The 27,277-nt window shown below is 41.2% G+C and overlaps 1 protein-coding gene across 13 annotated transcripts in view; it reads right to left on the bottom strand.

Annotated features, from left to right (window-relative positions):
- FBXW4 (F-box and WD repeat domain containing 4) overlaps positions 1-27,277 on the bottom strand; it is an 87,213-nt gene that overhangs the window by 57,232 nt on the left and 2,704 nt on the right. For all 13 annotated transcript variants that reach the window (XR_010318075.1, XM_064269412.1, XM_064269419.1 and 10 more), the window contains exons 2-5: positions 13,119-13,218; positions 10,597-10,778; positions 9,992-10,124; positions 2,680-2,774 (exon numbers count right to left, since the gene is read on the bottom strand). Coding sequence is in view for 12 of the 13 variants with exons in the window: in XM_064269412.1 (XP_064125482.1) it covers positions 2,680-2,774; positions 9,992-10,124; positions 10,597-10,778; positions 13,119-13,218 (510 nt within the window). In the remaining variant the exon portion in view is untranslated. The remainder of the gene's footprint in view (positions 1-2,679; positions 2,775-9,991; positions 10,125-10,596; positions 10,779-13,118; positions 13,219-27,277) is intronic.

Below are 27,277 nucleotides of genomic sequence, written 5' to 3'. Positions count from 1 at the left end.
TCCTATAGGGTCGCTATGAGTTGGAATCGACTCGACGGCACTGGGTTTTTGGGTCTGTTAAGAAGGAGTAGTCCTGGTGGCGCAAGGGCTAAGCCCTCCGCTACAAACCAGAGAGGTTGGCAGTTTGAACCCACCCAGCAGCTCCTCAGGAGAAAGACCTGGCCATCTGCTCCCATAAGGATTACAGCCTAGAAAACCATATGAGGCAGTTCCACGCTGTCACACGGGGCTGCTGAGTTGAAACTGCATTCCAGAGGAGGTAGCTGGAATAGAGGAGTATTAGGGGAGGGAGGAGTGGAGAGAGAGCCTGCCTGTGCGATTTGGTCTACAGCCACGTGCAGGAAGCACGTGGACCATCTCCAGTCCTGAAGGTCAACCCCTAACATCTGTCCCCTGCCCCCCAAGTCTTCTGAAGCCAGAAACCCACAGGTAATGAGACAAAGTCACCAGCATACCCGTCACCTCCCACAGGCTGCCTCGCCCTCCTTAAATCCTTATACTTTTCTAGCCCACAGACTCCCAAGCCTGGCTAATTGGTTTAAAAAAGGACAGTACTGGGAAGAAACTGAGGAGGAGACAGAGCTCAATGGCCCCGTTTTCCACCCTCTGCTCCCACACACTTAGGCCTCTCCACTCCCTGCCGGTCTTTCCTTCTCTCTTTCCTAGGATTTCGAAAATGATTTGTTCTGAACAGCGACAGGTTTATAGGTTAGCTGACACCTCCGCTCTGTGGAATTTTAATTAACTTCTCCCATCGTCAATATGCTAAGGAACGGGGTCTCCATTCTCTGGGGTCAGCAATGTGTTTCAGGTCCTGCTATATCAGCCGTCAAATTGAAGAATTAATGACGTGGCTAATCGGCTCTAATTCTTTGGGAAGAAAAAAATTTGAAAGGGAGCTGTGGAAGTGAGCAGGAGGAGGGGTGTAGGCTCCACGGGGTGACGAAAAGGAGGCTGAGCAAAGGGGGGGGTCAACTCTCTCATAAAACAAGTGACTGACTTAAACCCACTGTTGGAGAGTGGCAGCCCTACAGCTTTCCCATTTATCATTCAGGTGGGGGTGGGGGGTGAAGGAAGTGGGGGAAGGCCCTAGGTAAATACTGTGACAGAGCAGGTGCAGAAGAGTGAGTACATATACCCTGCTGGGGAGGAGAGAGGTTCTGTCTTGGCTCAAGAGAGCCTAGAAAGCAGAAGGCAGGATGTAAAACTCACTTGTTACCACATAAAGCTAGAGAAATACCAGTCAGGCCATCATCAAAAATTTACAGTTGAAGCCCTGGTGGCACAGTGGTTAAGAGCACAACTGCTAACCAAAAGGTCGACAGTTCGAATCCACCAGTCACTCCTTGGAAACCCTGTCCTATAGGGTCGCTATGAATCAGAATCAACTCAACAGCAATGGGTTTAGTTTGCTTTTGGTTTATGTTATAATTATTGATGATTTTACTCCTCTACACATGCGTGTCTTTGGATGAGGGCTCAATTGGACAGCAGCCCCAAGTCTCTCCTGAAGATATTCTCCGAGGGGAACAAACCAGAGATACGAGTTGCAAAAGTAGGTTGGCTGGTGATGTCACCTCCCAGTGATGCTGAGAGGCCTCTGCCCCAGCATCTGCTCCAGAAGGGATATCCCTGGTAACACCTGGTCTCTGGGCTACAGTCTAACGGTATCTTTCCCTCAACATTTTTGGGGTTAGATGTTTAGGAAGTGAGCCCCTGGAAGATTATGTCAACCCCATGTATACCTGAAGTGACCTTTAGACCTCATGCCTCTGGAGGATTTTCAAAGTCTCCAAAAGATTTCAGGGATATCTAGGTCAATTGGCATAACAAAGTTTACTAAGAAAATATTCTGCATCCCACTTTGGTGAGTGGCGTCTAGGGTCTTAAAAGCTTGTGAGCGGCCATCTAAGATGCATCAATTTGTCCCAACCCACCTGGGGCAAGAGAGAATGAAGAACACCAAAAACACAAGGAAAATATTAGCCCATGAGACAGAAAGGCCACATAAACCAGAGACCCCATCAGCCTGAGACCAGAAGAACTAGATGGTGCCCAGCTACCACCAATGACCACCCTGACAGGGAACACAACAGGGAGTCCCTGACGGAGCAGAAGAAAAGTGGGGTACAAAATTCAAATTCAAGTAAAAAGATCAGACTTAATGGTCTGACTGAGACTCGAGAAACCCCGGAAGACATGGCCCCTGGACTCTCTGTTAACCCAGAACTAAAACCATTCCTGAAGTCAACTCTTCAGACAAAGATTAGACTGGACTATAAAACATAAAATAATACTTGTAAAAAGTGTGCTTCTTAGTTCAAGTAGGTACATGAGACAAAATGGGCAGCTCCTGTCTCGAGGCTGGATGAGAAGGCAAAAAGGGATAGGAGCTGGGTGAATGGACACAGGAAGCCTGGAGTGGAAAGGGGGAGTGCCCTGTCACATTATAGGGATTGCAACTAGGGTCACATAACAATATGTCTATAAATTTTTGTATGAGAAATTAACTTCAGCTGTAAACTTTCACCTAAAGCACAATTTTTTAAAAAATCTCCAAGAGAGTGGCTCAAAGCAAACTAAAATATACAGCTGGAAGATTTTCTAGCCCACCTGACCTAATAAAATAAAAGGATTAGTTACATGGGACAAAACCATATCCAAAAGTGTCTCCCTTACCTGAGCAATGGGCTGATAGCAATGGACCAGACTCGGTCTTCAGTCTGGATGGTGTGTAAGCACTGCCCCAGCCGGCCTGAGGCGAAAGGCCATACCTAAAAACAGGAGAGGAGAGGGTCTCATTGGCATTGCCTAGAATGCGGAAGAGGAGAGAAGTTCCAGGTGAGGTGCCTGCTTCTAGGGAGGTGAGGAATAAAGAACCTTTTCTATTCTGTACACACAGAGCTCAGGGTATCAGCAGAGGGGGTCTCTAGAGTCTGGCTTGCCTACCACCCAGAGAGACCCTGGCACCCAGTCCTAGCCGCCCTGTTTTACCTCTACCTAATTATCTTTTTTTTTTTTTTATACTTATCATTACTTACCAGTCAATTTTATACCAAGAAATTAGAAGTTTCACGTTCCTCAGTGGAGATGTGACAGAGAAGAAGTAGGCCAATGGGGCTTGCTGCTCTCAGTAACCTTACTATGTTTGTGGATTTTCCTATCTCTTGGCGAGATTTTACTTTGTGCAGGTGGGAAGAGGTAGAAAGATCAAGATATGATATAAGAAGACAGAGGCAGAATTTGAGAGAGGAGAAAGAAAGAAAGATGTAAGGGAAAAAAAGAATGGAAGAAGAGAGACCTCAAAGAAGGAAGGTGGTGTGTTGTTGTTTGTTTGTTGATAATGCCCAGGATCCAATGCTATTCATGTCAGCAGGGAATTTAGCACCTAGTGTCACCAAAAGCAGCAGAAAAGCTTAACCCTTTTAAGCTTCCATATCTCCTACAGGTTAAAAATATTGCTAGGAGCACATTATCTGGTCCCTATCAGTCAGGAATGTACATTAGCAGCTACTCTGGGCTTAACTCTAATCAACACTCACAGAGCCCTCTCAGCAGTCAATGCATTTAGAGGTCTCCCATTAAGCACAAGGCTCCCCCTCACCTCACCCTAGCACAGATGACACACATGGGGAAACAAGCCTCTAACCAAACAGAAAGGAGGCTTCAAATGTACAGGGCTGTCCCCAGACAGCAGCCAAGGAGGGATCCTGAGGTGGCCGGATGGATCAATGACCTCTCAAGGTCCCTGCAGTGCTATAAGGGGAACACACAGAACTCAGCCAGGACCTTAGATGGAAGAACACTAAGGAAAACATTCCTTGGGTTTAAGGGTAGATGAGGGAGTGGGGGTGGCCCTGCCTTCTGAGGATCACATGATATCTCTTCCCTATAAAAGGAGAGAGTGTTACTTAGAGTTTGTGTGTGTATGAGCAAGGGGGGCAGGGTTGAGTGAGTGACTTTTCCCAACACAGGGAAAAGAAAATAAATTTAACAAGAAGATCGTGAATAAGGAAGGACAAAAAACAAAAGTAAATACCACAACTTTCCTGGAGTGCCACGGCTCTGGCTTCCTCTTTCAGATCTACAGTCAGTCCTCTTTGGTGGTAACTACATGTGCTTCTAATATCCTCTTTTACGTAGCTCCAGCTTGGCAAAGACTTGCTTTCTGCCTGATGCAAACCACCTGGGAGGCAGGTTCTTTAGAGGCAGAATTTGCTTAGGGGATAGGGAGACACTAAGGATTCTGATAAAGTCTATGGGGACAGCCTAGGCAAACCACAGAAGGAGGTTCCTAGTCTCCAGGCAAGGCTCAGAAAATATTCTGTCCATTTTGAACATGATTTTGGGAAAGTGGCCCTCCTGGCCTGCCCCACGGTACACCATCCACTAGAAACATGAGTATCATGGTGCCTGAATGACAGTAGTTGACAATAATAATGCTGATCACATCTTCATCCTCAATGATCAAATCCAAAACAGACCCATCCCTGGAAAAGACGTAACTCAATGGGAGTAGACATTTATAAAGCCCTTTAAAGCAGATTGGTGATGTATATCAAGATGCAAAATGTATTAAGACTTAAAATGACCAAAGTCTTTGACTCAGTAACTATTGCTGAGAATCTATCCTAAGAAAATAATCCTAAAACTCAGAAAAGCCTAAATGCTAAAAATATTCTCTGTAATCTACCATTGCAGAAAGAGTACCCATGAACTTGGAATCAGACAAATCTGGGTTTGAACCCTAGCTGTTACTTACTTTGACCTTAGGGGTGTTTCATAACCTCTTAGCTCAGTTTCCTCATTTGTAAAATGGGAAATAATGCCTATCTTGTAGAGTTGTAGTGTGGAAAAGTGAAAATATGTACAATGTAAAGCACCTAGCACAGTAGCCCAGTATTTGGCAGGTATGAGGCATTCGATAATGGTGACTCTTATTACTATTGGAAAAAACTGGATATAGTCATTCAGCAATAAGAGTAAGTAAATTATTAGTCCATTAAGAAGCCATTACGAATGATATTTACAAATAATTTTATAATAATAATGGGAACCCTTACAAAATAAACTAGATACAGATGGGTATATTGGATATCCAAAAGACATTATGAGCATAATTACGTAGGGAAAAAATTACCCTAAAGGATAAAATGAGAATATTAATAAAGTACTTAGCAAAGTGCCCAGTAACATTCAATATTGTTACAAAACAAACCTATCCATTGAAAGATGACTAAAAGAAGAAAAAACACAAAGTCAAATGCTCCTTATTCCATAAAGTCACCCCTTCCAAGCCAGACGTGATCTCTCCACCCTCTGAACTCTCTGGCCCTTTCCCTAGAGCCTTAACACTTCATGGAATGGGCCACTTCCGATTAGCTTCTTACCCAGGTGCAACGTGTCTCAGCTCCCCTTAAGGATAAAGGCTGTATCTCTTCACCTTTGAAGAGCCCAGGTGCCTTGTGCACAAAGGCTCACATAGAATAGGCACTTGTAAGAAGGCATGAAAGAACAGAGGCATAAAGGAGGGCATGAAGGAATGGTCAGTACCAGCCCAGGCCCACCAAGAACGTAAGCCACCCTCTGTTCACAACTCAGGATGGGGCCAGTCCCACTGAAGCCCAGTGAGGCAATCCAAGCCTAGTCACAAAAAGTCTGAAACCAGGGTTGGAGGGGACCGGAGGCAGGCTCCATGGATAGTCCCTTTCTCAGAAGTCTTGCAGAGAGAATTTTTTGGTTCCCTTCACCCCAATGAAACAAATCCCTCTTTCCTAGAACATATTTGGGAAACTCTCCCGCCCAAAAAGGGCTACAGATGTTTACAGGCCAACATAACTGTGAGTTCTTAGGTAGATTCTAGTAGAAGCATGGGGAAGTAGCTATAGAACTGCAGATGCCACTAAAAAGAAATAGAGAGCTGACTACAAAAGATTAACCACAGATAAAGCAGAAATGGGCCAGAAAGATGCCTTTGCCAGATGCGAAGACAAGAACAGAAAGGCAGGGAACCCAAGCAGCATCCAGAATATAGAGAAGATGTCCATTCCAGTTCCAACCCCTGCTGAGAATTTGCATTTCCACCCCAGGTATACTGAATCAGAATCTACAATTTAACAAGGTCCCCAGTTGATTCTTATGTATAATAAATTTTGAGACTCACTGCTGTACTAGTTGTTCTCAAAACCAGTCCCTAACCAGCAGCATTAGTATCACCTGTGAACTTGTTAGAAATGCAAATTCTCAGCAGGGGTTTGAACCAGTTCAAAGCTCTGGATCCAACACAGCAGGCAGCTTTCAGGAGCTGAAAAAGAATCAGAGAGGACAGTTCTGTCACTGACCTAAAAGAAACCCTCAAAAGGGAGAAGTTGGACTGCAGTGACAGAATCTTAGAACTAGGAAGTACCTATTTTTATGCTTAAAAAATCTAAGCTACTAACCCATACTTCACTCCATGCACAAAAATGAGCTCAAAATGGATCAAAGACCTAAACATAAAATCTAAAACGATAAAGATCATGGAAGAAAAAATAGGGACAACGTTAGGAGCACTAATACATGGCATAAACAGTATACAAAACATTACTAACAATGCAGAAGAAAAACTAGAGAGCTGGGAGCCGTAAAAATCAAACACCTATGGTTATCCAAAGACTTCACCAAAAGAGTAAAAAGACTACCTACAGACTGGGAAAAAGTTTTCAGCTATGACACTTCCGATCAGCATCTGATCTCTAAAATCTACATGATACTGCAAAAACTCAACTGCAAAAAGACAAATAACCCAGTTAAAAAATGGGCAAAAGATATGAAGACACTTCACTAAAGAAGACATTCAGGTAGCTAACAGATACATGAGGAAATGCTCACGATCATTGGCCATTAGAGAAATGCAAATCAAAACTACAATGAGATTTCATCTCACTCCAACAAGGTTGGGATTAATCCAAAAAACACAAAACAATAAATGCTGGAGAGGCTGTGGAGAGATCGGAACACTTACACACTGCTGGTGGGAATATAAAACGGTACAACCACTTTGGAAATCAATTTGGTGCTTCCTTAAAAAGCTAGAAATAGAACTACCATACGATCCAGCAATCCTACTCCTTGGAATACATCCTAGAGAAATAAGAGCCTTTACGCGAACAGATATATGCATACCCATGTTCATTGCAGCACTGTTTACAATAGCAAAATGATGGAAGCAACCAAGGTGCCCATCAACAGATGAATGGATAACTATGGTATAGTCACACAATGGAATACTATGCATCCATAAAGAACAGTGATGAATCTGTGAAACATTTCATAACATGGAGGAACCTGGAAGGCATTATGCTGAGTGAAATTAGTCAGTTGCAAAAGGACAAATATTGTATAAGACCATTATTATAAGAACTCAAGAAACAGTTTAAACAGAGAAGAAAATATTCTTTGATGGTTACGAGAGGGGGGAGGGAGGGAGGGTGGGAGAGGGGTATTCACTAATTACATAGTAGATAAGAACTACTTTAGGTGACAGGAAAGACAACACACAATACAGGTGAGGTCAGCATAACTGGACTAAACAAAAAGCAAAGATGTTTCCAGAATAAACTGAATGTTTCAAAGGCCAGCATAGCAGGGGTGGGGATTTGGGGACCATGGTTTCAGGAGACATCTAAGTCAACTGGCATAATAAAATCTATTAAGAAAACATTCTGCATCCCACCTTGAAGAGAGGCGTCTGGGGTCTTAAACGCTAGCAAGCGGCCATCTAAGATGCATCAATTGGTCTCAACCCACCTGGATCAAAGGAGAATGAAGAACACCAAGGACACAAGGTAATAAAGACTCCAGGAGACAGAATAAAGAGTCCAGGAGACAGAAAGGACCACATAAACCAGAGACTACATCGGCCTGAGACCAGAAGAGTTAGATGGTGCCCGGCTACAACCGATGACTGCCCTGACAGGGAACACAACAGAGAACCCCTGAGGGAGCAGGAGAGCAGTGGGATGTGGACCCCAAATTCTTGTAAAAAGACCAGACTTAATGGTCTGACTGAGACTAGAAGGACCCCGGTGGTCACGGCCCCCAGACCTTCTGTTGGCCCAGGACAGGAACCATTCCCAAAGCCAACTCTTCACACAGGGATTGGACTTGGACAATGGGTTGGAGAGGGATGCTGGTGAGGAGTGAGCTTCTTGGATCAGGTGGACACTTGAGACTATGTTGGCATCTCCTGTCTGGAGGGGAGATGAGAGGGTACAGGGGGTTAGAAGCTGGCAAAATGGACACAAAAAGAGGAGTGGAGGGAGGAAGTGGGCTGTCTCTTTAGGGGGAGAACAATTGGGAGTATGTAGAAAGGTGTATATAAGTTTTTGTGTGAGAGACTGACTTGATTTGTAAACTTTCACTTGAAGCACAATTAAAATTAAAAAAAAAAAAGAACTCCCACTTAAAAAAAAAAATCTAAGCCACTAAACAGATATGAGTCAATACTCAAACTAACCCCATACCCCAAACAAATCTGATATTATTTCCCGATCGTAAGCAGTACATATCCCTGAATTGCTACTGGTCATAAAGCTTAGTTTTATATGACTCTGGATATCAGACCACAGAGAAGAGGACAGAAGAAAGAGATGTCACTTAAAATGCAGAACCAGGGAAAGCCGTGATAGGGAAATGCCAGATGAAGCAGGAATATCTAGGCCACACATGCCATAGAGTTTCCATGCAATAGACTTTTAACCAGTACAATAAGCTCAGTATCTTTGCAAGGAATGGTACAAACACAGTGACCAATCAAAACCTGAAATAAGTATCGGGTGGGAGGGTGGCAAGCAGGTAACAGGAAATTCTTTTCCATGTTGGTTTAAAAGATTTTCTGGATTTTTCTCAGGCTCCCTGTGCTGATGTGCATGTCTCTTTGACAGAATACGAAGTTGTATAAGAAAGAAAACAGCAAAGGAGAAACTTCTGTAACTAGGAAAGAACATACTTAGCTCTTTTTTTAATATAAATTAGCAACATTTCTACATGAAGAAGTAATCATCAGAGGATGTATGGAGTCAGAAAAGTTACTAAGACTGCAACTTCCCTCTCTCCAGTCCTTCTCCCTATGTGTCTTAGAGCCCCATTTGCTGACGCCAACACCAACAATCATTTTGCTTCTGTTAGCACTACAGAGCCTCCAGATGCTGGGAAACACACAAGCAAGATACCACTGGGCTTCCTGCACTATCAGCGGAATTGTCAGCAAAGTTCCCACAGCAGCCCCAAAGGACCAGGCATGTGTAGGCCCTGGCTTGGGCTGCTGGACACAGGGATGGAGAAAATTTCTTCTCTGTCTCATGGGTGGGAGCCTGCTTGACCCATTCATTCTTTGATGAGCTGAGTCCATATAGCAAGGGTCCCACTACTTATCAGCCTCACCCTTTTATGCCTTGGCAGATGCCTGACTGTAGACAAGGCATTTGGCAATGACGCAACAAACAACACTCTTCCCCAGTCGTCTTTCTACTGCTTATTGACCACATCACCCTCCAGAGAAGCAGTAAAAACACATTTTAATTATCAGCCTGATTGCTTATAAACAAGGTGGTGAAAAATTAACCTCCTTAAACAGAGAGCAAGCAAAAGGAAAGAGATTTTAAAATAAAATGTTGGGGTCAGAACTCAACCCACAAACTTGAGGAAACTCAGCTCAGGGAGGAAAAGCTGGCCAGGCCCTCTGTTTTTGAGTTCACGCCACATTTCAAGTGAGTGGCAAGCTTCCCAGCCACTGTCCACTCCTTTCCCAGTCCAGCTGGCAGGGACGCAGCCTGGCATGGCGAACTGCATGCCAGAGGCACATAAGTGAGTCTTTATTGTGTCGTTTTCCCCCCTGCCCCCACCCAATACTCTCCGCCAATCCTGGGACTCAAGGCTCCATCCACCCTCTCCCACACCACTCCCTATAGACAGGAGGGAATAACAGTATGTAAGGGGGAGATCACCTCACCTTGGCCGTCCTGTCCCTGGAGCCACTCACAATGATGCCCCCTTTGCAATCCACACAGTTCACCTCCTGTTCATGAGCCGAGTACTTGACAGTAAACGTGCTGTGAATCTTATGAACACCAATCTTCCCATCTCTAGGATGGAAGTAAGGAGAGAAATAAGCAGTCCACCCCCAATAGCCAATTAGTCTCTCTGTAGAAAAAGAACAAGTCTATAGAAAGACCCCAAGTATCTGATGATGTCCAAATTCGCTAAGTGTTAGACAACTCCAGCCCAATAAGATACTGAGCTTCTAGATAACTTTACTTCTTCAGCACACTTAGGGCTGAACAGAGCTGAGAGATAAAACAAATTTCCCCTTACAGAGTATCAAAACCAGTTTCACTTTTCATTAAAGGCTCCTCCTGTTTTCCTTCTCCAGCTGACCCTATCAGCTGTCTTTGGTAAATCTCTTGGCTTTAAATGGAAAAAAAAAAAAAAATCAGTACCTCTTCTTCTGGTTTCCCTCCTCATCCCTTTGGAGCTGAGACAGAAAAGTCAGAGGCAGGTAGAAGGTCCCTGAAGAGCACTAAGGAAGAGGGTGGTAGGAGAGCCTGCAGCACTTACCCTCCCGCACTGATAATATGCGAGTTGGCCAGCACAAAGTGACAAACGTCCTCATCATGCCCAGCAAAGACTCCCAGGGGCCGGCGGCTCAAGCTGGCACCATCTGGGCGGAACTGGTAGGCCAGGATGAAATTAGCCTGGGATATGTATAGAGAATCACCCTCTAGCTGCATCCAGGGCATCTGACTGCAGAGATAGAAAACAAAAGATAAGGGTCATCAAGACACAAGCTGAAAACCTGATGACTCAGGCCATTGGAGAGGCTGACCAATCCCCAACCTGGCAAGAACAACCTGCAAGGCTAACAGTCTACACCTCACTCTCCTCCTTCAAAACTGCCTACCCCTAGGCCACCCTCAGGAAACTAGAGTGATTGAGCTTCGTGATGATCCAGTCTTCTTTGGGCTTTCTAAAAGTGAATCAGAACTAAAAGGCCAATTGAGCATCATTTTTAATTGAAGAATGCTTAAGATTTGGATTACTGGCTACCTAAACTTCTCCTTTTTTTTTTTTTAAACTTCTCCTAGGTAAGCTGAATTTGGAAAATTCAATGATTGAGGAGAGAGGAGGGTTAAAACAGAAAACTTCCAGCCAGGTGAAGTAATTTTATCTCCCTCTGCATCCTTACTGATTTGAAGCGTCGGTAATAAGTTTCAACGTTCCAAGACTACCATACATGCCTCTCTGCCAATAGCTCAGTAAGGGTGTGACAGAGAAAAGAGAAGAGCCCTGGGGAAGCTCCATTCCCTCATCCTACTAGAGCAAAGGGGCCATTTATAAGTGAAAGGAATAAAGCCATTTAGGAAAGGATGTTAACCTGATTAGATACCTAGATCCTCACAGGGGATATCTACATTTCTGTATTAGAGGGTAAGTGTGGCAATGGAAAAACACAGCTACAGAACTGTCTGCTACAGTTCAGGGCTACAGAGAAATATCTCTCACAGGCAGCTGATAAGAGAAATCCACAAATAGTTAAACATTCCCACTACAATCTGGCAGGAGAAGGAAAGGTTAGAAGGCATAGGCCATTTCCATGGCATGGAGAGAGCCTTAAGAAGGATTCTGCCAGACACTAAGCTGTCTGGTGGGGACTAAGCCCCTTTCCCAAGGGATACATCCCAACAGCCTACCCTACTCTACATAGGGGTTCTGGAGCTACCAAGTCCCAAGGAAAGCACAGGGACAGCTGATTCATCCTCATTTACCATCTCCCACTGCCAAGTCCGTCTGAGTAAACTGGGCTGTGTTTCTTCCCCAGCCTCCTTAATACAAGCGTCATGGGAATGTGGAAAAGTTCTGCAAATTGACTTGACGGGCCATTAAATGCAGCTTGGACTTTGTAGTAACTGAGTTTCTGCTCATGAGGTTTTTACAAGTGTGTGCATATATTACATGGAACATGTGTAGAGTGGGTACAGACGCCTGCATTCTCACTTATCGTGCACATTCCTCACCAACATCCCCTTGCATGAGCATGTGGTACACTCAAGTGGACAGCAAGCAGCAGGGGTTGGAATTCAGTATCCATGTGTTTAGAGCCACCTGGTAAATAGCCATTTGCCTAGGACAAGAAACCAGGTTCATGCCAGGTGAGCAAGCAGAGAATCCCAGAGCAGCCTGGTAACTGTTTCATGTGTTTATTTTCCAAACTGCTTGAAACTAGCCCAAAAAGACATCAGGGACAAAACATTGACAGAGAAATAAACTCTACTTTCTGGTATTAAAAAGCAAAAGTGGGAAGCAGGGGATAAAGTCCCTCATCATAAAAATCCATCTTTCTCTCCTGTAATTCATAGCAACTGACATCAGTGAAACCAGCAGAAACTGGACACAAGCAAGAGAGAAAGGTTCATCAGACAAAAGAAGCTTGCCTGTACCATCTGTGCAGGTACAGGTCAACCTAGAAAGGGAAAACAGGATGTTTCCCTACCCATTCCAAACAGCCAAGAAGGAGTAGCGGTTTTTTGGTAAGGAGTCAAATAATAACTATGAAATAATTTAGCATCGATAAAGCATAAATTTGTGGTAGTAGCAGTGCCAAAGCCATTATGTAAATTTCCTGGCAATTTTTCTAAGCCCTGCCTCTTGTAACATATATGGCCAAACCTTTAGATCCTATTTTGCCTTTTAATAAAGTAGGGAGAAGGCTAAAGGAAGCCAAGAGTGAAGATATGACTCCCTCGAGTAGAATATTTAAAGAAAAATAACAGTAAAACAAGATGGGCTTTGATAAGTTAATAGTGGTTACCTCTGAGTGGTAGAATTATAAGTTTTTATTCTCTTTAGACTTTTTTTTTTTTCAAATTTCTATAATAAACATTATTTTTATAATCAGAAAAAATAGTAATTTGTTAAAATAAAGTACATTTCTTGTAATCATTTTTTAAATGCGATAAAAAGTTGTCCTGACACTTCCTTTGTGATGTTTAGAAGATCACCAGTACCACCCCACCCACAGGGTTTCTACTTTTCAACATGCTTTCCTGTTTCAGGCAGCTTTAAAAGAGTCAAGAGGCTACTTGCCTGCATCTCCACTTTAGCAGAATCCCCTCTCGGCAGCGCCCCAACCTCCAGTTCTGAGACACCTTCACCCGTTCCTTCACTGGGACACCGGCCATCCTGTGTCCAGAAAGAACAGATAATCCAATCACCACAATTTATTGCTGACCAGAGAAAATTCCATGGGCTTGCTGAGTTAGGACTCAGAAACATTCAGAATATATCTGGATAAAAGTGAAGGGGTTAGGGGACCAGGAAGGGATCAAAAGAGTAACTCTCCTCTTCATATTTGGATAGCCAAGAAAACTGAGGAGAAGAGCCTATCCTTTAAACTATTGAAAGTATCTATAGTGGCTTTTTTTTTTTTTATAGTGGCACCTGGGGGCAGTGGTGGTTCAGTGTTAGAAGTCCCCCCTTCTCAGGCAGGAGACTCAGGTTGGATTCTCAGGTAATGCACCTCACGTGCAGCTACCACCTATGTGTTAATGGAGGCTTGCCTGTTGCTATGATGAACAGGTTTTAGCGGAGCTTTCAGATTAAGACAGACTAGGATCTACTTCTGAAAATCACCCAGTGAAAACCCTGTGCATCTATACTTACATATAAGAATATATCTGGACAAAAAATATCAGAGGCAGTTTTGAATGGATCAAAGGAAATTACGTATTTTTTTTTGATAGATACTGACGAATTGTCATCTAAAAGAGGTTATACCAACTTAGACTTCCAATATTATACAAGAATGTTTATTTCTGAGTATCTTTGATTTTTTTTTCTTTTCTTAAATAAATTCCATTTTGCAATAATTTTAGATTTCCAGAAAAGTTGCAAAGATTATAGTTTCCATATACTCTTCACTCAGCTTCCCCTAATGTTAACATCTTACATAACCATTGCATATTTGTTAAAACTAAGAAATTAACACTAATACATTCCTATTAACTAAACTTCACATTTTATTCAAAGTTCACCAGTTTTTCCACTAGTGCCCTTTTTCTGTTCAAGGATCCAATCCAAGATACCACATTGTATTTAATCTTGCGTTCTTAGTCTCCTTTGTCTCTAATGGTGTCTGTCTTCCCTTATTTTTCATGATCTTGACACTTATTTTGTATCTTTGCCATTCTAAGAGGTGAAACATGGTTCCTTCTTATTGTTTTAGCATTTTGTTTTAATTATGAATAAGATTGAATACATGGTCATGTGTTTAAAAGCAATCACCCGATATGCATATGAAAACTGGACAATGATTAAGGAAGACTGAAGAAGGATGCCTTTGAATTATGGAAAAATGAACAAATCTGTCTTGGACGAAGTACAGCCAGAATGCTCCTTAGAAGTGAGGATGGCAAGACTTCATCGCATGTACTTTGGACAGATTATCAGGAGGGACCAGACCCTGGAGAAGGACATCATGCTTAGTAAAGTAGGGAGTCATTGAAAAAGAAGACCCTCAAAGAGATGAATTGCCACAGTGGCTGCAACAATGGGCTCAAACAGTGAACCTCCTGTTGTATATAGGGCTGCTATGAGTCGGAACCAACTCAATGGCATCTAACAACAACAACAACAGTATTTCTTCCGTGAAATGCTTGATCACATCTTTGCCCATCTTCATAATAGGTTTTCGGTCTTTTTCTTATGAGTTTGTAAAGGCTCTTTAAAAATTCTGTGTTGTAGATTTTTTTTCCAATTTATCATTTTATTCTTACTTAATTTATAGTATTTTAGCCATGCAGACATTTTTTCTTTTTATATATCCATGATTTCATGTCTATCTTTTAATACACTTCAAAAAGCGTAAATGTTCAGAAAAGGTTTTCCTACTATAATTTTCTGGCTAGAAGAAAGTTAACCAGAAATACATTTTTATTTCAGAACTTACTACTGAAAATCTTGTCAACATAGTAGGTAGTTTAGATGACCCAACTGAATACCTTTTAAAAATGACTTAGTATTTATAATCTCTCTGGATCATGATATCAAACATAATTTAACAAACGTTTAATATGATGCTTATTATGTGCCAGGCATTGTTCTCATTTACTCAATGTCTTATGTATAGTAATTATCAATAAGCATTTATTGATAAAGCAATTATACTCTAGTTCTATTTGATGAGAAGACTTTTGAAATAAGCAACAAGAAAACTGGTACTTCAATTTACAAGAAATTCAGAAATGACCCAAATTGATATGAATTTAATATACAACCAAGTAAAATTTAAAACTAAGCAAAGAAAGCTTAGTTAATGCTGCTGGGTTTGTATAGCATGCACCCAACTTTATTAGAAGGAAGGGAGGTAAAGAAGAGAAATATACATGCCCAGAAAGAATACTGAAAGGGTATATTCTAAAATGGTAATCGTTAACTGTGGATGGCCACCTATGGGTGTGTTTTTTTTTTTCTTTGTGTTTTTATGTATTTTCCAGTTTTTCTATAGCGTAATACTTTGGTAAAGAGAAAAATACTCATTAAACTAATAATAATAAATGCTGTTGATAAAACTGCATGATTTAGATTACCATCTCATTCCATAATACTCTAAATTACAAAAAGATGAAAGAGTGAATTTAAAATATTTTTTTAACTAGAAGAAGATGAAACAGTATACATATTTCAATGAAGAGTGGAGTTCATTTCATGATTATGGAAACAATAGAGATGAATCAATTATAAAGCCATCAGGTTTGATTATATTAAATTTTAAATACTGCAGAGAGGAGGAAAAAAATCCTTACAACTGGACCAATAAGTGAAATCATGATAAACGAAGAAAAGATTGAAGTTGTCAAGGATTTCATTTTACTTGGGTCCACAATTAACACCCATGGAAGCAGCAGTCAAGAAATAAAATGACATATTGCACTGGGAAGATCTGCTGCAAAATACCTCTTTAAAGTATTAAAAAGCAATGATGTCATCTCAAGGACTAAGGTCTCCTGGCCCAAGCCATGGTACTTTCAATTGCCTCATGTGTATGCAACAGTTGGACAACAAATAAGGAAGACTGAAGAAGAATTGATGCCTTTGAATTATGGTGTTGGCAAGGAATATTGAATCTACCATGGACTGCCAGAAGAATGAATAAATCTGTCTTAGAAGAAGTGCAGCCAGAATGCTCTTTATAAGTGAAGATAGTGAGACTCGTCTCACATACTTTGAACATGTTATCAGGAGGGACCAGTTCATGGAGAAGAACACCATGCTTGGTAAAACAGAGGGGTCAGCAAAGGAGAGGAAGACCCTCAGTGAGATGAACTGATACAGTGGCTGCAACAATGGGCTCAAGCATATAAAGATGGTGCAGGACCAGGCAGTGTTTCATTCTGTTGTACACAGGGTCACTATAAGTTGGAACTGACTCTGTGACACCTCACAACAGACGAGGAAAAAAAGATTCAAATGAAAGTAACAGAGTCGGAGGAAATTAACAATTAATATTACAGATGCAAGTCTTACCTCTAAAACATTGAGGGGACTGATAAAGATCTATCAGGATAGCACTCTGTCTCCAACACCCTATTACCCATATCCAACAGAGGATATGAAGAGTCACACACTGTTCTCATTCTCATGATAAAACTGGGGGAAACATCCTCCAACAACTGTAGTTTTATAGACATGCACATTAAAACAATTATTAAACAACCACCGCACATATATTAAGTGGAAAAACCTGACACTAGCCTTGGTTTGATAGAAGGGTTTGAGTTTGGTTATACATTTTTTGGTAGCACACTCAACTGGTACAGCCTTTCAAAAAGGAATGCTGTCTCTTAACACAAAAATGTGTGAAATAATAGCTTCTGACCCGGCTTTCCCACGTTGGGCACTATATCACACAGAAATAATTCAAAAGGGAAAAAGAAAAACATATTTTTTACAAAGATACTTATAGTTGCTGCTATATATTAGACCTAAAACCGGAAACAGTCCAAATGTCTGTCTACAGGGGAGAACAGTATACTAACGCAATGGAATATGCTGCCACCACATATGACAAATGTGAGGACTGCAAAACATTTTGAAAAAGACTATAGCAAGTAAAGGTAAATTTAAAACTAAGTCAAATGTATAAAGGTAGAGATGAGGAGGCATTATGTAAGATTACATCTCCATTAAGAATAGATCAGAAGATGTAAATAGATAGTGCTTTAGAAAAAAAAAAAAAAACGATGCCTTCGAGTACATTTTGACTCTTAGTGACCCTATAGAACAGAGTAGAACTGCCCTGAAATGTTTTCCAGGGAGCGGCTGGTGAATTCCAACTGCCGACCTTTTGGTAAGCAGCCTGAGCTCTTAATCACTTCACCACCAAGGGCTCCTGGTGCTTTAGAAAGTGAGCAATATTTTTTTTTTAATTGTGTCACATCATTGTTGATGTATCTTTCTATTTACCTTACTAATTATGCAAGCCTGGGCACCTAACCTCCCTAATGGTCAATTTCTTTGCCTATGATATGACAGTATTTCACGCAATTGTGGTGTTTTAAAAATGACAACCAACACAAAGTACTGTACAGTAAAAATTATAAATCACTATGAAAAGGTTAATTATTTTCCTGTAAATTTATGTCATAGTTAATATCCATTAATACTGCCATCACTAAAGTTAATTGAATAATCGTTCAATTTTGTTCTAATTTACTTATAACTAATTTAGCTATAACTATTAGAAATTATTCTGCTAAGATCAAACAGTAGTCATCTTTCAGGCTGAATGATTAGGATTTGGTACCCACATGTTAAGGCTAAAATATATAAATAGATTACTGAATTCATCAGTTGGGTAAATTTGGTCCCTGGTTGCACACTACTAGAGAGCAGCCCACGCTACCAGATGAATAGAGCGTTGAGGACAGAAAAAGGTGAGTTGATAGGATGGGCTAAAAGAACTAAGATCTTAAAAAGACTAGATTCCCCTGTCAAATCTTATTGACAAACCCCTCCCAGATACAAAGAGGAGATCATAGGCAGTTACACTTCTCCCCTTGAGTTAGGTCTAAACTAAAAGGTGCAGGTGAAACTAAAATTTGAATATTCTGGATCATAGCAGGCAGAAAACAATGGGAAAAGAATCAACATATTTCTTGAATTGGGATAAGAACAACACTTCTGTCATCTCCCTGGTCACTTAACTGCCATTTGGTGACACTTCAATAAGGGTCAAAACACTCCCCTGAAGGACCCTGTCTGAGGGCAGCAAGAAACTTTCAAAGTTGAACTTAAGAAGCTGCTACTGAACAGCGGTGTAGACATTCTCTCCCAAAATTAAATCTTAACCAAAATTCTTTACTGTGGCCCTTCGAATCAAACTTTGACTCTTTTTAACTACTCACTCCATTTAGCTTTGACTTGAGAGCTAGTACAATCATCTTTGATGGTTACAATTCCCCTAGCTGGTGGCCAAATTCTATCCATATTTTCATTGGTTTCAACACCTGAAAAATTAGAAGGAATTTTTTAAAAACTCCTTTTTCAGAAAACAGGTATTCCTCCCTTCCTGTGGGGACCTGTTACTGCCCAATCAAAGGGGGTCAGTAGAACAAGACAGAAGAAAAGAACCAGGTGCCCCTTAGAGTTCGAAAAGGACCCTTGTTCCCATCCTTGAAACGCCCTCTGGCTGGCTATTTCTCCAACAGAGTTACTGGTGTAAAGTGAGGGCGCCCTGTAAATAAACCTCTCTAAGGGCTGTTAATGCATGGGGGAATCTCTAACCTGGCTTCTGGGCCTGGCCAGACTTCCATTTTCCCAGCCCTCCTTCTCTTGCCTCAGGCTCATTTTTCCACTAGAGCCCCCTCCCTCTCAGATTTCCGGCACTTAGTCACCATTATAGTTTGACTGCATTCCTAGGCGCATGACCTATTTTAAACAAAAAACAACACAACATGCACCCACTATTAGCTATCTGGCCCCTTAAAATCTTGGCTACAAGTGAGTCCAGAGGGTCAGAAATTAATCCTCCAATGGCCTCAGCAGCAGAGGTTTATAATTAAGATTAAAAAATTAATGAAAAATCATTGCTTACCCTCTGGCCAGGGAACAGGTGGCAGCCCCAACACCCAGGGTGAAGTGAGGCTGTAGAGAACATGCCAGCATGAGCACAGGACTGTGCACGAGGAGAGTGTGGAATAGAACCACATCTCCCCTGGATAGCCTCCAAATGTCAACCCACTTACCCATCCAACCTTGCCTTCCATAATTCCACGCTATGCAAGTGGACTCCAGCCCAGTCCATCATTTCTATACCCCTGCCTTCATCTATACCACCAACACTAGCCTACCTTTGTCACTGACAAATGCTTGCTTTCCTCTTTTGAGGACTAGTCAAATTCACCCATTCTTTAAGGTCTACCTAAAGCCTCTACTTCCCTGACTTCCCTGATTCCTCCAAACATTCCTCTCCATCTCATCTGAACTCTTAGACTGAACCTATCATAAGCTGCTGTGCATTGTTAGCTTTTCACAGTTATATGTCTTGTTTGTCCAATTCAGTCATAAATTCCACAGGATCAAGTCTTAAACCTCTCAGTGCTTCCAAAAGGGGCTATCGACCAGTGTGCAACAGAGCAACGGTATACCAGCAACCCTGCATAAACATCCCATCAAGTTTTAAACAATTTACAGTATTAATTTTTGTTCAGCTAAAGATCTATATCTTTACATGAATTTCTGTCAAACGCTAAGTCACAATGTGGCTCATGATACAATTTGTTGCAAATAAGAAGACTGCATGTTCAGAGGAACATGTCTGAACTTTACCTCAAAAGATACAAGATGGGACAATCCAATCAACTGGCATAATATAGGTCTTCAAGTTTATGTTCTATCTCCCAGTATGTTGAGTAGGGGCTTAAAAGCTTATGAGACGCCACCTAAGACACAACTATTAGTCTTTTTCAACTTTCAACCCAAGGACAGAGAAGAAACTGGACTATAGGACTAAATGTCTCCGTGAACCACTGCCTCCTCCACCTTTAGACCAGAAGAATTAGATGGTGCCCAGATACTACTACTAAATGTTCTGATGAGAGGCACAATAGATGAATCCCGATACAAAGGGAGAAGATGGGGAACAGAATTTCAAATTCTTAAAGAATCCAGACTTACTGGACTATTGAGGCTGGAGGAATCCCGAGACTATAGCCCTGAGTTGATCTTCAAAACCTGAATTGAAACTACCCTCTGAAGCTACCTTTAAACTAAGTAACAGTTTAGCCCACAGAGTAAATATTATCACCCTTGAGTATTCCATATATATATATATATATATATATATATATATATCTCTCTATAAGACCAAAGGGTCAACAGCTCTTTTAAAGCAGAGATGAGAAGGTTGGGGGGAGGGGCAGGGAATTTAGGTAAATAGAAGTGAAACAACCAGAAGAGAAATAATGAGAATGTTGACACAAAATGAGGAATACAACCGATGTCACTGATCATTACATCTAGAAACTACGGAATGGGCATGGGTTTTGATGTGTATACTTTCACCAAAAATAAAATTAAATATTAAAAAAAATAGAACAAGATTAGGGCAATAAACAGTTCTACTCAGAGGGTGAACAATAATGCAAGCAATCACAGACGGGCTTTTTCAACTTTCTGAAACTTGCTTTTCAAAAAAAGGATCTTTACCTTTTAATGCTTTTTGTACTACCAGAAACTCTAGCATCATACAAAAGTAAGTGCTAGGCACTAGAGGTAAGAATCATGGCCCTAACATAAGAGGTATATGGATAGATTCTGCTTAGAAACTGTTTAAGCAAGAGTTCTCAGGAGTACAGTTTTCCCTTTGGCGAGTCACACTTTCAACACCACCTGTAGATTTTCAGGAGCTGGGATATACTATTCTAAAGCTCCAGAGGCCCTTTCTAAAGACACGTAATATACCACATCTTCAAGAATTCAATGGAGGCCTCCAAATTCCTGTGCTGGAGAGGATCAGGGGCAGGATCTGAGCAAAGTGTTTTAATATGGCACCCACATGTCAAAGCTGTCCATAGCAGTTTCAGATGCATGGGCATAACCCTAATCCTTTACATGAGTGTAGGATTTAAGAGTCAGGCAGTGTTCACATTCACTTCCTCCTGCTATTGGTCAGGTTCTGTATGTGCAGAGATATTAAGCAGGAGAAAAAGAGGATTTTATGGTCGAAACACTTTGGACAATGCTGGCTGAAACAAAATTAAACAGGTCTATCACTATCACAGGGCTCCTCAGGGCCTTTAATTTGCCAATGGGCATTGTGGGCCCCCCAAGAGAAAGGAATGGCCCACAGCATTTCCTACACTCATTTGATCACAGAAGCAGCTTATCAAGAATCTCACAATATAATTTTTGGAATAGCTAATCAGTACTTTCTGAGAATCAGCAACACAAGAAAGATACCACTATTCTTTGTGAACAGGCCTTCCTCTACTGAGTCATGAATTAAGCACTAGCAGACTCAGAGGTGGACTTTGTTCTCATATCTTCAAAATGACTTTTCTCTGGGCGCCCCATCTGAAATATGAGGAATAATTACATTGCTCTGCTTCCCAGGGTTGCTTTTTATTGTTTTTAATCTGGCAACTGTGTTCCATATTAATCACCAAAACAGATTCTCAACCCAAGTGGCCAGGCTTCAAAATCCCTGGTGCCTTCCCAGCCTGGATGAAGGAATGGACCAGACGCTACCTAGAAAATGTTTACATCTCTAGTTTCTAGGCCATTATGATGAAGTCAAACTGCAGCCAGCATAAGGGATGAATGAGAGGTTCTCCTTTAGCATCTCACTTCTAGATCACCCATCTCCGAATCTCGATCCACCTCTTCGGTAAGGGCTTTCTAAAGGAAAATTCAAAGAAACATGGAAGTCAAAGCTGGAGCTACAGGGAAGAAAGAAAAAAAAGTACTTGAAGCCTATTTATGCCCCTTTCTCCAAAGAGAAAGAGTCCACTACAGAGCTATCAAGCTGAAGTATCATTCCTTTTAGTGAAACGGCTTTCCAGGAAAAGTACCTCAATATATTTACTATAAAACAATTTAATTTCCCTGTCCTATCACCTGCCACCCCTATCCCCATCCCCTCAAAAAACCCCACAGATTGTGGATTTCCTCTCATTCTTGGCAGAGTTACCAGAAGAAATATAATACTCCCTTTGGACTGTTACCAACAGCTGCTGGAGCAAGAAGGGGAACTGGGGGTATCCCTCCAAAGCTGCCTCTAAAAATGACCGTTCCACCTTTCAAACCACACATTCAATAAGCATAAGACTGCCCTTTCTCCACCTCCTTAAAGCAAGGGGAGACCCCAAAATCAACAGTGCCTCCTAGTCTAAAATACTGTTATCCCTCCATTCCCCTCAACTTGACTTTTAGCTAAAGCATCTGTGCAGTAAATCCCCATTCTATTTCTTCCCTAACAACATGTATTTCTTGAAATAATCCTCTAAAATGGGTTTCAATGGGTTATTTCACAGGTCTAGTGTTTTTTGTTTGTTTAATCCATTAATTTCCAAGTTCTTATCAAACTCCAGGAGCCCTGGTGGCATAAGAGGTTAAGCACTCGGCTGCTAACTCAAAGTTCTGCAGCTTGAACCCACCAACCGCTCCATAGGAGAAAGATATGGCAGTCTGCTTCCATAAAGATTTACAGCCTTAGAAACCCTATGTGGCAGTTCTACTTGTCCTATAGGGTCACTATGAGTCAGAATCGACTCGACGGCAATGGGTTTAGGTATCAAACTCCTATTCAATGTCATTGCCTTGTCTCTTCCTACCTCTCCCAATACCACACCCCTCAGACAAACACAGCCTTGAAAAACAAAAGTCTGGGAACGAATTCAGCAATGGCTACACTGTACCCCAACATCACTACACACTAAATGCTCTTCAACTCTGTCTAGAAAGTCTCATCACTGGGCAAAAGAAAGACATACAGTTTGCTTTCAGCCTCTCAGCTGAGACCACCAACAAAGAAGTTCACAAATGTCAACTGAGGGCAAAGACAATTATCTCTTGGTGCTAAGGACAAACTGGACACAGCCTTCAGCATCGCTACCCAAAGGTGACAGCCGGGGTTGAGTGAAGACCATGAAAACTGTACAAGAGCTGAGGAAGAAAATATAATGTAAGGAATGATTTGGAATTAGGGTAGGAGAAGGCGGAGGGATGAACTGGCTGACCCCAAATGTCTTTTCCATTGCTAACTCCTATGATTCTTTGACCTCCAATTTTGTGCTGCGGACAAGGAATGGAAAGTCAACAGACATGGTGATGTTTTGAAAGAGCCTGGCAGCCTGCTCTTGTCATTTAGGGGCCTTTGCATGTATTTTTTAAGGTGTCCAAGCCCTGTCTTCATTTCACAGTTGTCACCTTTCTCAGCAATTTGAGCTCATGTCAAATACCAAAAAAGAGAGAGAAGAAGAAAGAATGTGTTGGCAATTAATTGTGGGCTAAAGAGCAGCAGGCACAGGGGCCCATTGGGTGGCCCAGACTTCCAAGGAGGGTGATGTGGACAGTCTGGATATAATGAAGAACTGACTCAAAATTGAGACAAAACAGACAAACCTCTAACAAGAGGTCAATTCTTTCTCCAGATAGTCTCGTGCTTGGTTTTGGACACAGCTCTTGAGCATCCACATGATTCAGGATTCATAAACATATCCTTAATTACCACAACCATCTTGCTTCCACTCATTACAGCTGGAGTTTCATCCAAAGCCTGTTTAAATCTGAGCAAGACTGCTGAATAGGAAGGACTCTACACAAAAGTAAACCAAATCTTTGGATGCTCAACCTCTTCTGGTAGTTGACATAAAAAAAATACACCTGAGATAAATTCTGAGGTTTAGGCAAAAAAAATGCTATGTTTCCACAGGTCAAAGTGGGGGGATACGTCAACTTTCATTAAAAATTAAAAACCCCATTTTCTCTCCATATTTTTCAAATGGTTGATCTCATCTTAATTTTCAAAATTTATTGACGCCTGGCCTGAAGAAGAGTCTACCTGAATTTCTCCCTGTTCTATGTCTATAAGTCAGGACCAAAAACTAATCCAATGCGAGGGTCAGCCCAGAGTTGAGGGTTAACTTGTCACACAGTTAATTCTTTTCTATGTCAAACACTCAAATGTAATTTTTTTTTTAAATACCTGTATGCTTTCCCAATAACCTCATCATTAGCTGATTTTAGCAGCCCAACCACAATTCCTTCACCTAAGAGTGAAGGTGCTGAAAACAGAAAATTGAAAGTATGGAGTACTGAAATATTCTCAAAGATTTCATTTCAACATGAAGTCATACGAAAGGCAGTTCATCCTGCACATTGTGAGGACTTTGGGTTTCTCCATGTTTCTGCCCCTACCATTCAAGTTTTGCAAGACTGGAAAGGATATAAGCACCTTTCATATTCTTATGGTCTTGGAGGAAGAGGTGTCTTCCATTCTTCCAGTTTGCATTTGGAGACTGACTGCACTAGACCATTTCCTGCTTCCACAGGTATATTGTTTTATTTACTTCGAGCACGTAAACTGAGCTCTACTTTTATTAACTCACAGAAACCATTAAAAATAAGTCCTTTCCAAAACAGCTGAAGACAATAAACATATCCATATTCAAAGGCTTTCAATGAACTGGAGAACAAATAAGCAACTCTCCTTAGGTAAGGCAGAAAGGTGAAGGAGAAGGCCTAAGCTACTTTAAGTTGCTAATTGTTTTCTCAAAAAAATCACTGTTTAGGCCTTAAATGTAACTAGTGAAAAATGTCTTCTCCATTCAGAGCTAGGAAAGGAAACTTTATGCTTTCTGGGCAAAAAAAATGCTCTTAAGGCACAAGCATTTTAAAACAAACAAACAGTCTCTGCTTATCTGTGTCTATCTCACCACTCTGGACGTTAATCATCACTGAAATAGATACCCCAGTCCCCCAAGCCTCAAAGAGCTTCAAGCCTACAGGATCCTCAGCAGAGGAATGAATGTACATGCCAGGGCAAACACCTCAGGAGCCTTACTCCCTGAACGTCTATTGTTAATTCTAGGCAAATCCATCACAAGCTAACACAAAAGAGCACCCAGGTACTTAAATTCACATTCGAAACATGCAAGACTTAATTTGGGAGGAAGAGAGTCAAGTAAACTTTAACATAAGATTGGCAGAAGTCTAATTAAAAAAAAAAACACAGGTTTACATATACAGATGCATATTTTTTCTTTCCATTCTTTGCTCTTGTCATTTTCAGTATCAGAATTTGCAGATAGTATTTCTGCTCTCCCACCTGTCGTGCTACTTCTTAAGGTCAGCCTACATTATAAATTAATAGAGTGAAATTTCACTGTTTTGTTCCTGTAGACTGAACTAGGTTAGTTTCCCCCTACTCTCTAGGAAAAAAAAAAAAAAAAAAAAAAAATTTTTTTTCTCTAGGGAAAGCTTAAAAGACTGCTGTATGAAACATTTCCTTCATTTTTATTATATTCAAGATATTTCTACTCTCCTAGGTTTCATAAAGCCTTCAAACAAAACTGATTTTAAACCAAATGACAGTCTCAAACTATCTTTGTGTCGCCCTAAAAAAAAAAAATGTTCAGGATACCAGGGTCCACTGTTTGGGCAAGAGGCCCACTGTTTGGGCAAGAGGCCCAAAGGGAAGCAAATTATTTGTTTGTGGTTTTAAAGTGGCCAAAATGCCTTCAAGCACAAGTATAAGATCATTAACAAATCACAAGGAACCAAAGTAGTTCATCTTATTCAACAAAGCTGTGATCAGTTAGGAACAGCCAAACTGAATGGGGCTTGCCCTGGGCCGGAAGGTCAGTAAACCTTAGCAGTTTGTGTTTCTGAGAATCAAGAGGCTCTTCAGCAGGGTGCACAGATCCTAAGCCCACAGGTTCTGCTGTCACGTTTCCAAAAACATTCAGGACAGGTGAGAGAAACTAGGCTGTGTGTGTGTGTGTGTGTTTTCCCCCACCCCCTATCTTTCAGCAGCACCTCCAAGTCAAACCATCCCCACTTTTGCTATATACAGACTGGCTAGAGGAAAAGCCATGTCATTCAAAAGTTCCATTTTACAACAACTGGCAATGCTATTCCCATTCTTCCTAGATGATATATCTCAGGTTCAGTGAGGTTATGTGGCTTCTGATAAGACGAAGTTTCGTGATCGTGCTTATGAAACATACCCTACTGTTCAGTCTGCAATAAATTAGCCCATAGCATGAACCACAGCCCTGCCACTATCCAAGCAGCCATACTGTCACTGTACTTTGGGCCCAGGCTCCCTGATACCCTGAGAAGACTGGGGTGCACGCCTTCTCCCTCCAGGGATGACAACCACCTATCTTACTGACTTATCATGTCTCTGCAGCTGTCCAGAAACAGACCACACTGTAAACACTCTCTCCACCTACTGTAACACGCATAACTTCTCCCTTCAACCTAGAAAACACAGCAGTGACCCTGCTCTTTTTCAAGTACTGTGGTAAAACAACTTCCCTAGATGGCTGGAGTCACTGCACCCCAGGACACAGGCCTAGGAATCAAAAATGCACATGACTAATAAAGCTGTCATATCACTTTTCAGTCACAGAACACTTACACTATAAACTCGTTTTCACTTTACTGTTATGCTTACAGAATGCTGACTCATTCCTACTATTTTTAGGGCATTTTGAAAAGAAAAAAAAAATCCATTCATTCATTCATTCAATCTCTACAAAGTGACAGAGAGAAGCCAAACTGGCTTGGCTTGCTTGGGTTCCAGTCATTTTAGCCAACTTCTCTCACAGGTCAACTGATAATGGTCTTTGAAAGAGTTTTTCTTATAAGAAGGGAAGGAAAAAATATTACTTTTGCAGGTGACAAGACTGCATGCCCCAAAACTCCCAATGAATCATTATTATCAACAATAAAACCATGCTAGAATGAATACAAAAAGTTAGACAAAATGATCAGGTTCAATATTTACAATACTTAGCTGGAAAACATACTGAAAAGGAAACTGCTTTCATAATAAAAAACAAAATGCATAAGGTATTTAGGAATAAGTGTAACAACAGATGTGGGAACTTTATAGTGAAAACCACAAAACTTTTGAACTCAGAATTTTTTTTTTTTGCTGAGGAAGTGAGTGGGAGTGGAGATGTGACACACACACAAAAATCCAACAAGGATAATCCATCCCTGACAGATATTA

Source organism: Loxodonta africana, chromosome 16 (assembly GCF_030014295.1).
Source record: "Loxodonta africana isolate mLoxAfr1 chromosome 16, mLoxAfr1.hap2, whole genome shotgun sequence".
Classification (NCBI taxonomy): Eukaryota; Metazoa; Chordata; class Mammalia; order Proboscidea; family Elephantidae; genus Loxodonta; species Loxodonta africana.
This window is presented reverse-complemented; position numbering and strand designations above follow the sequence as displayed.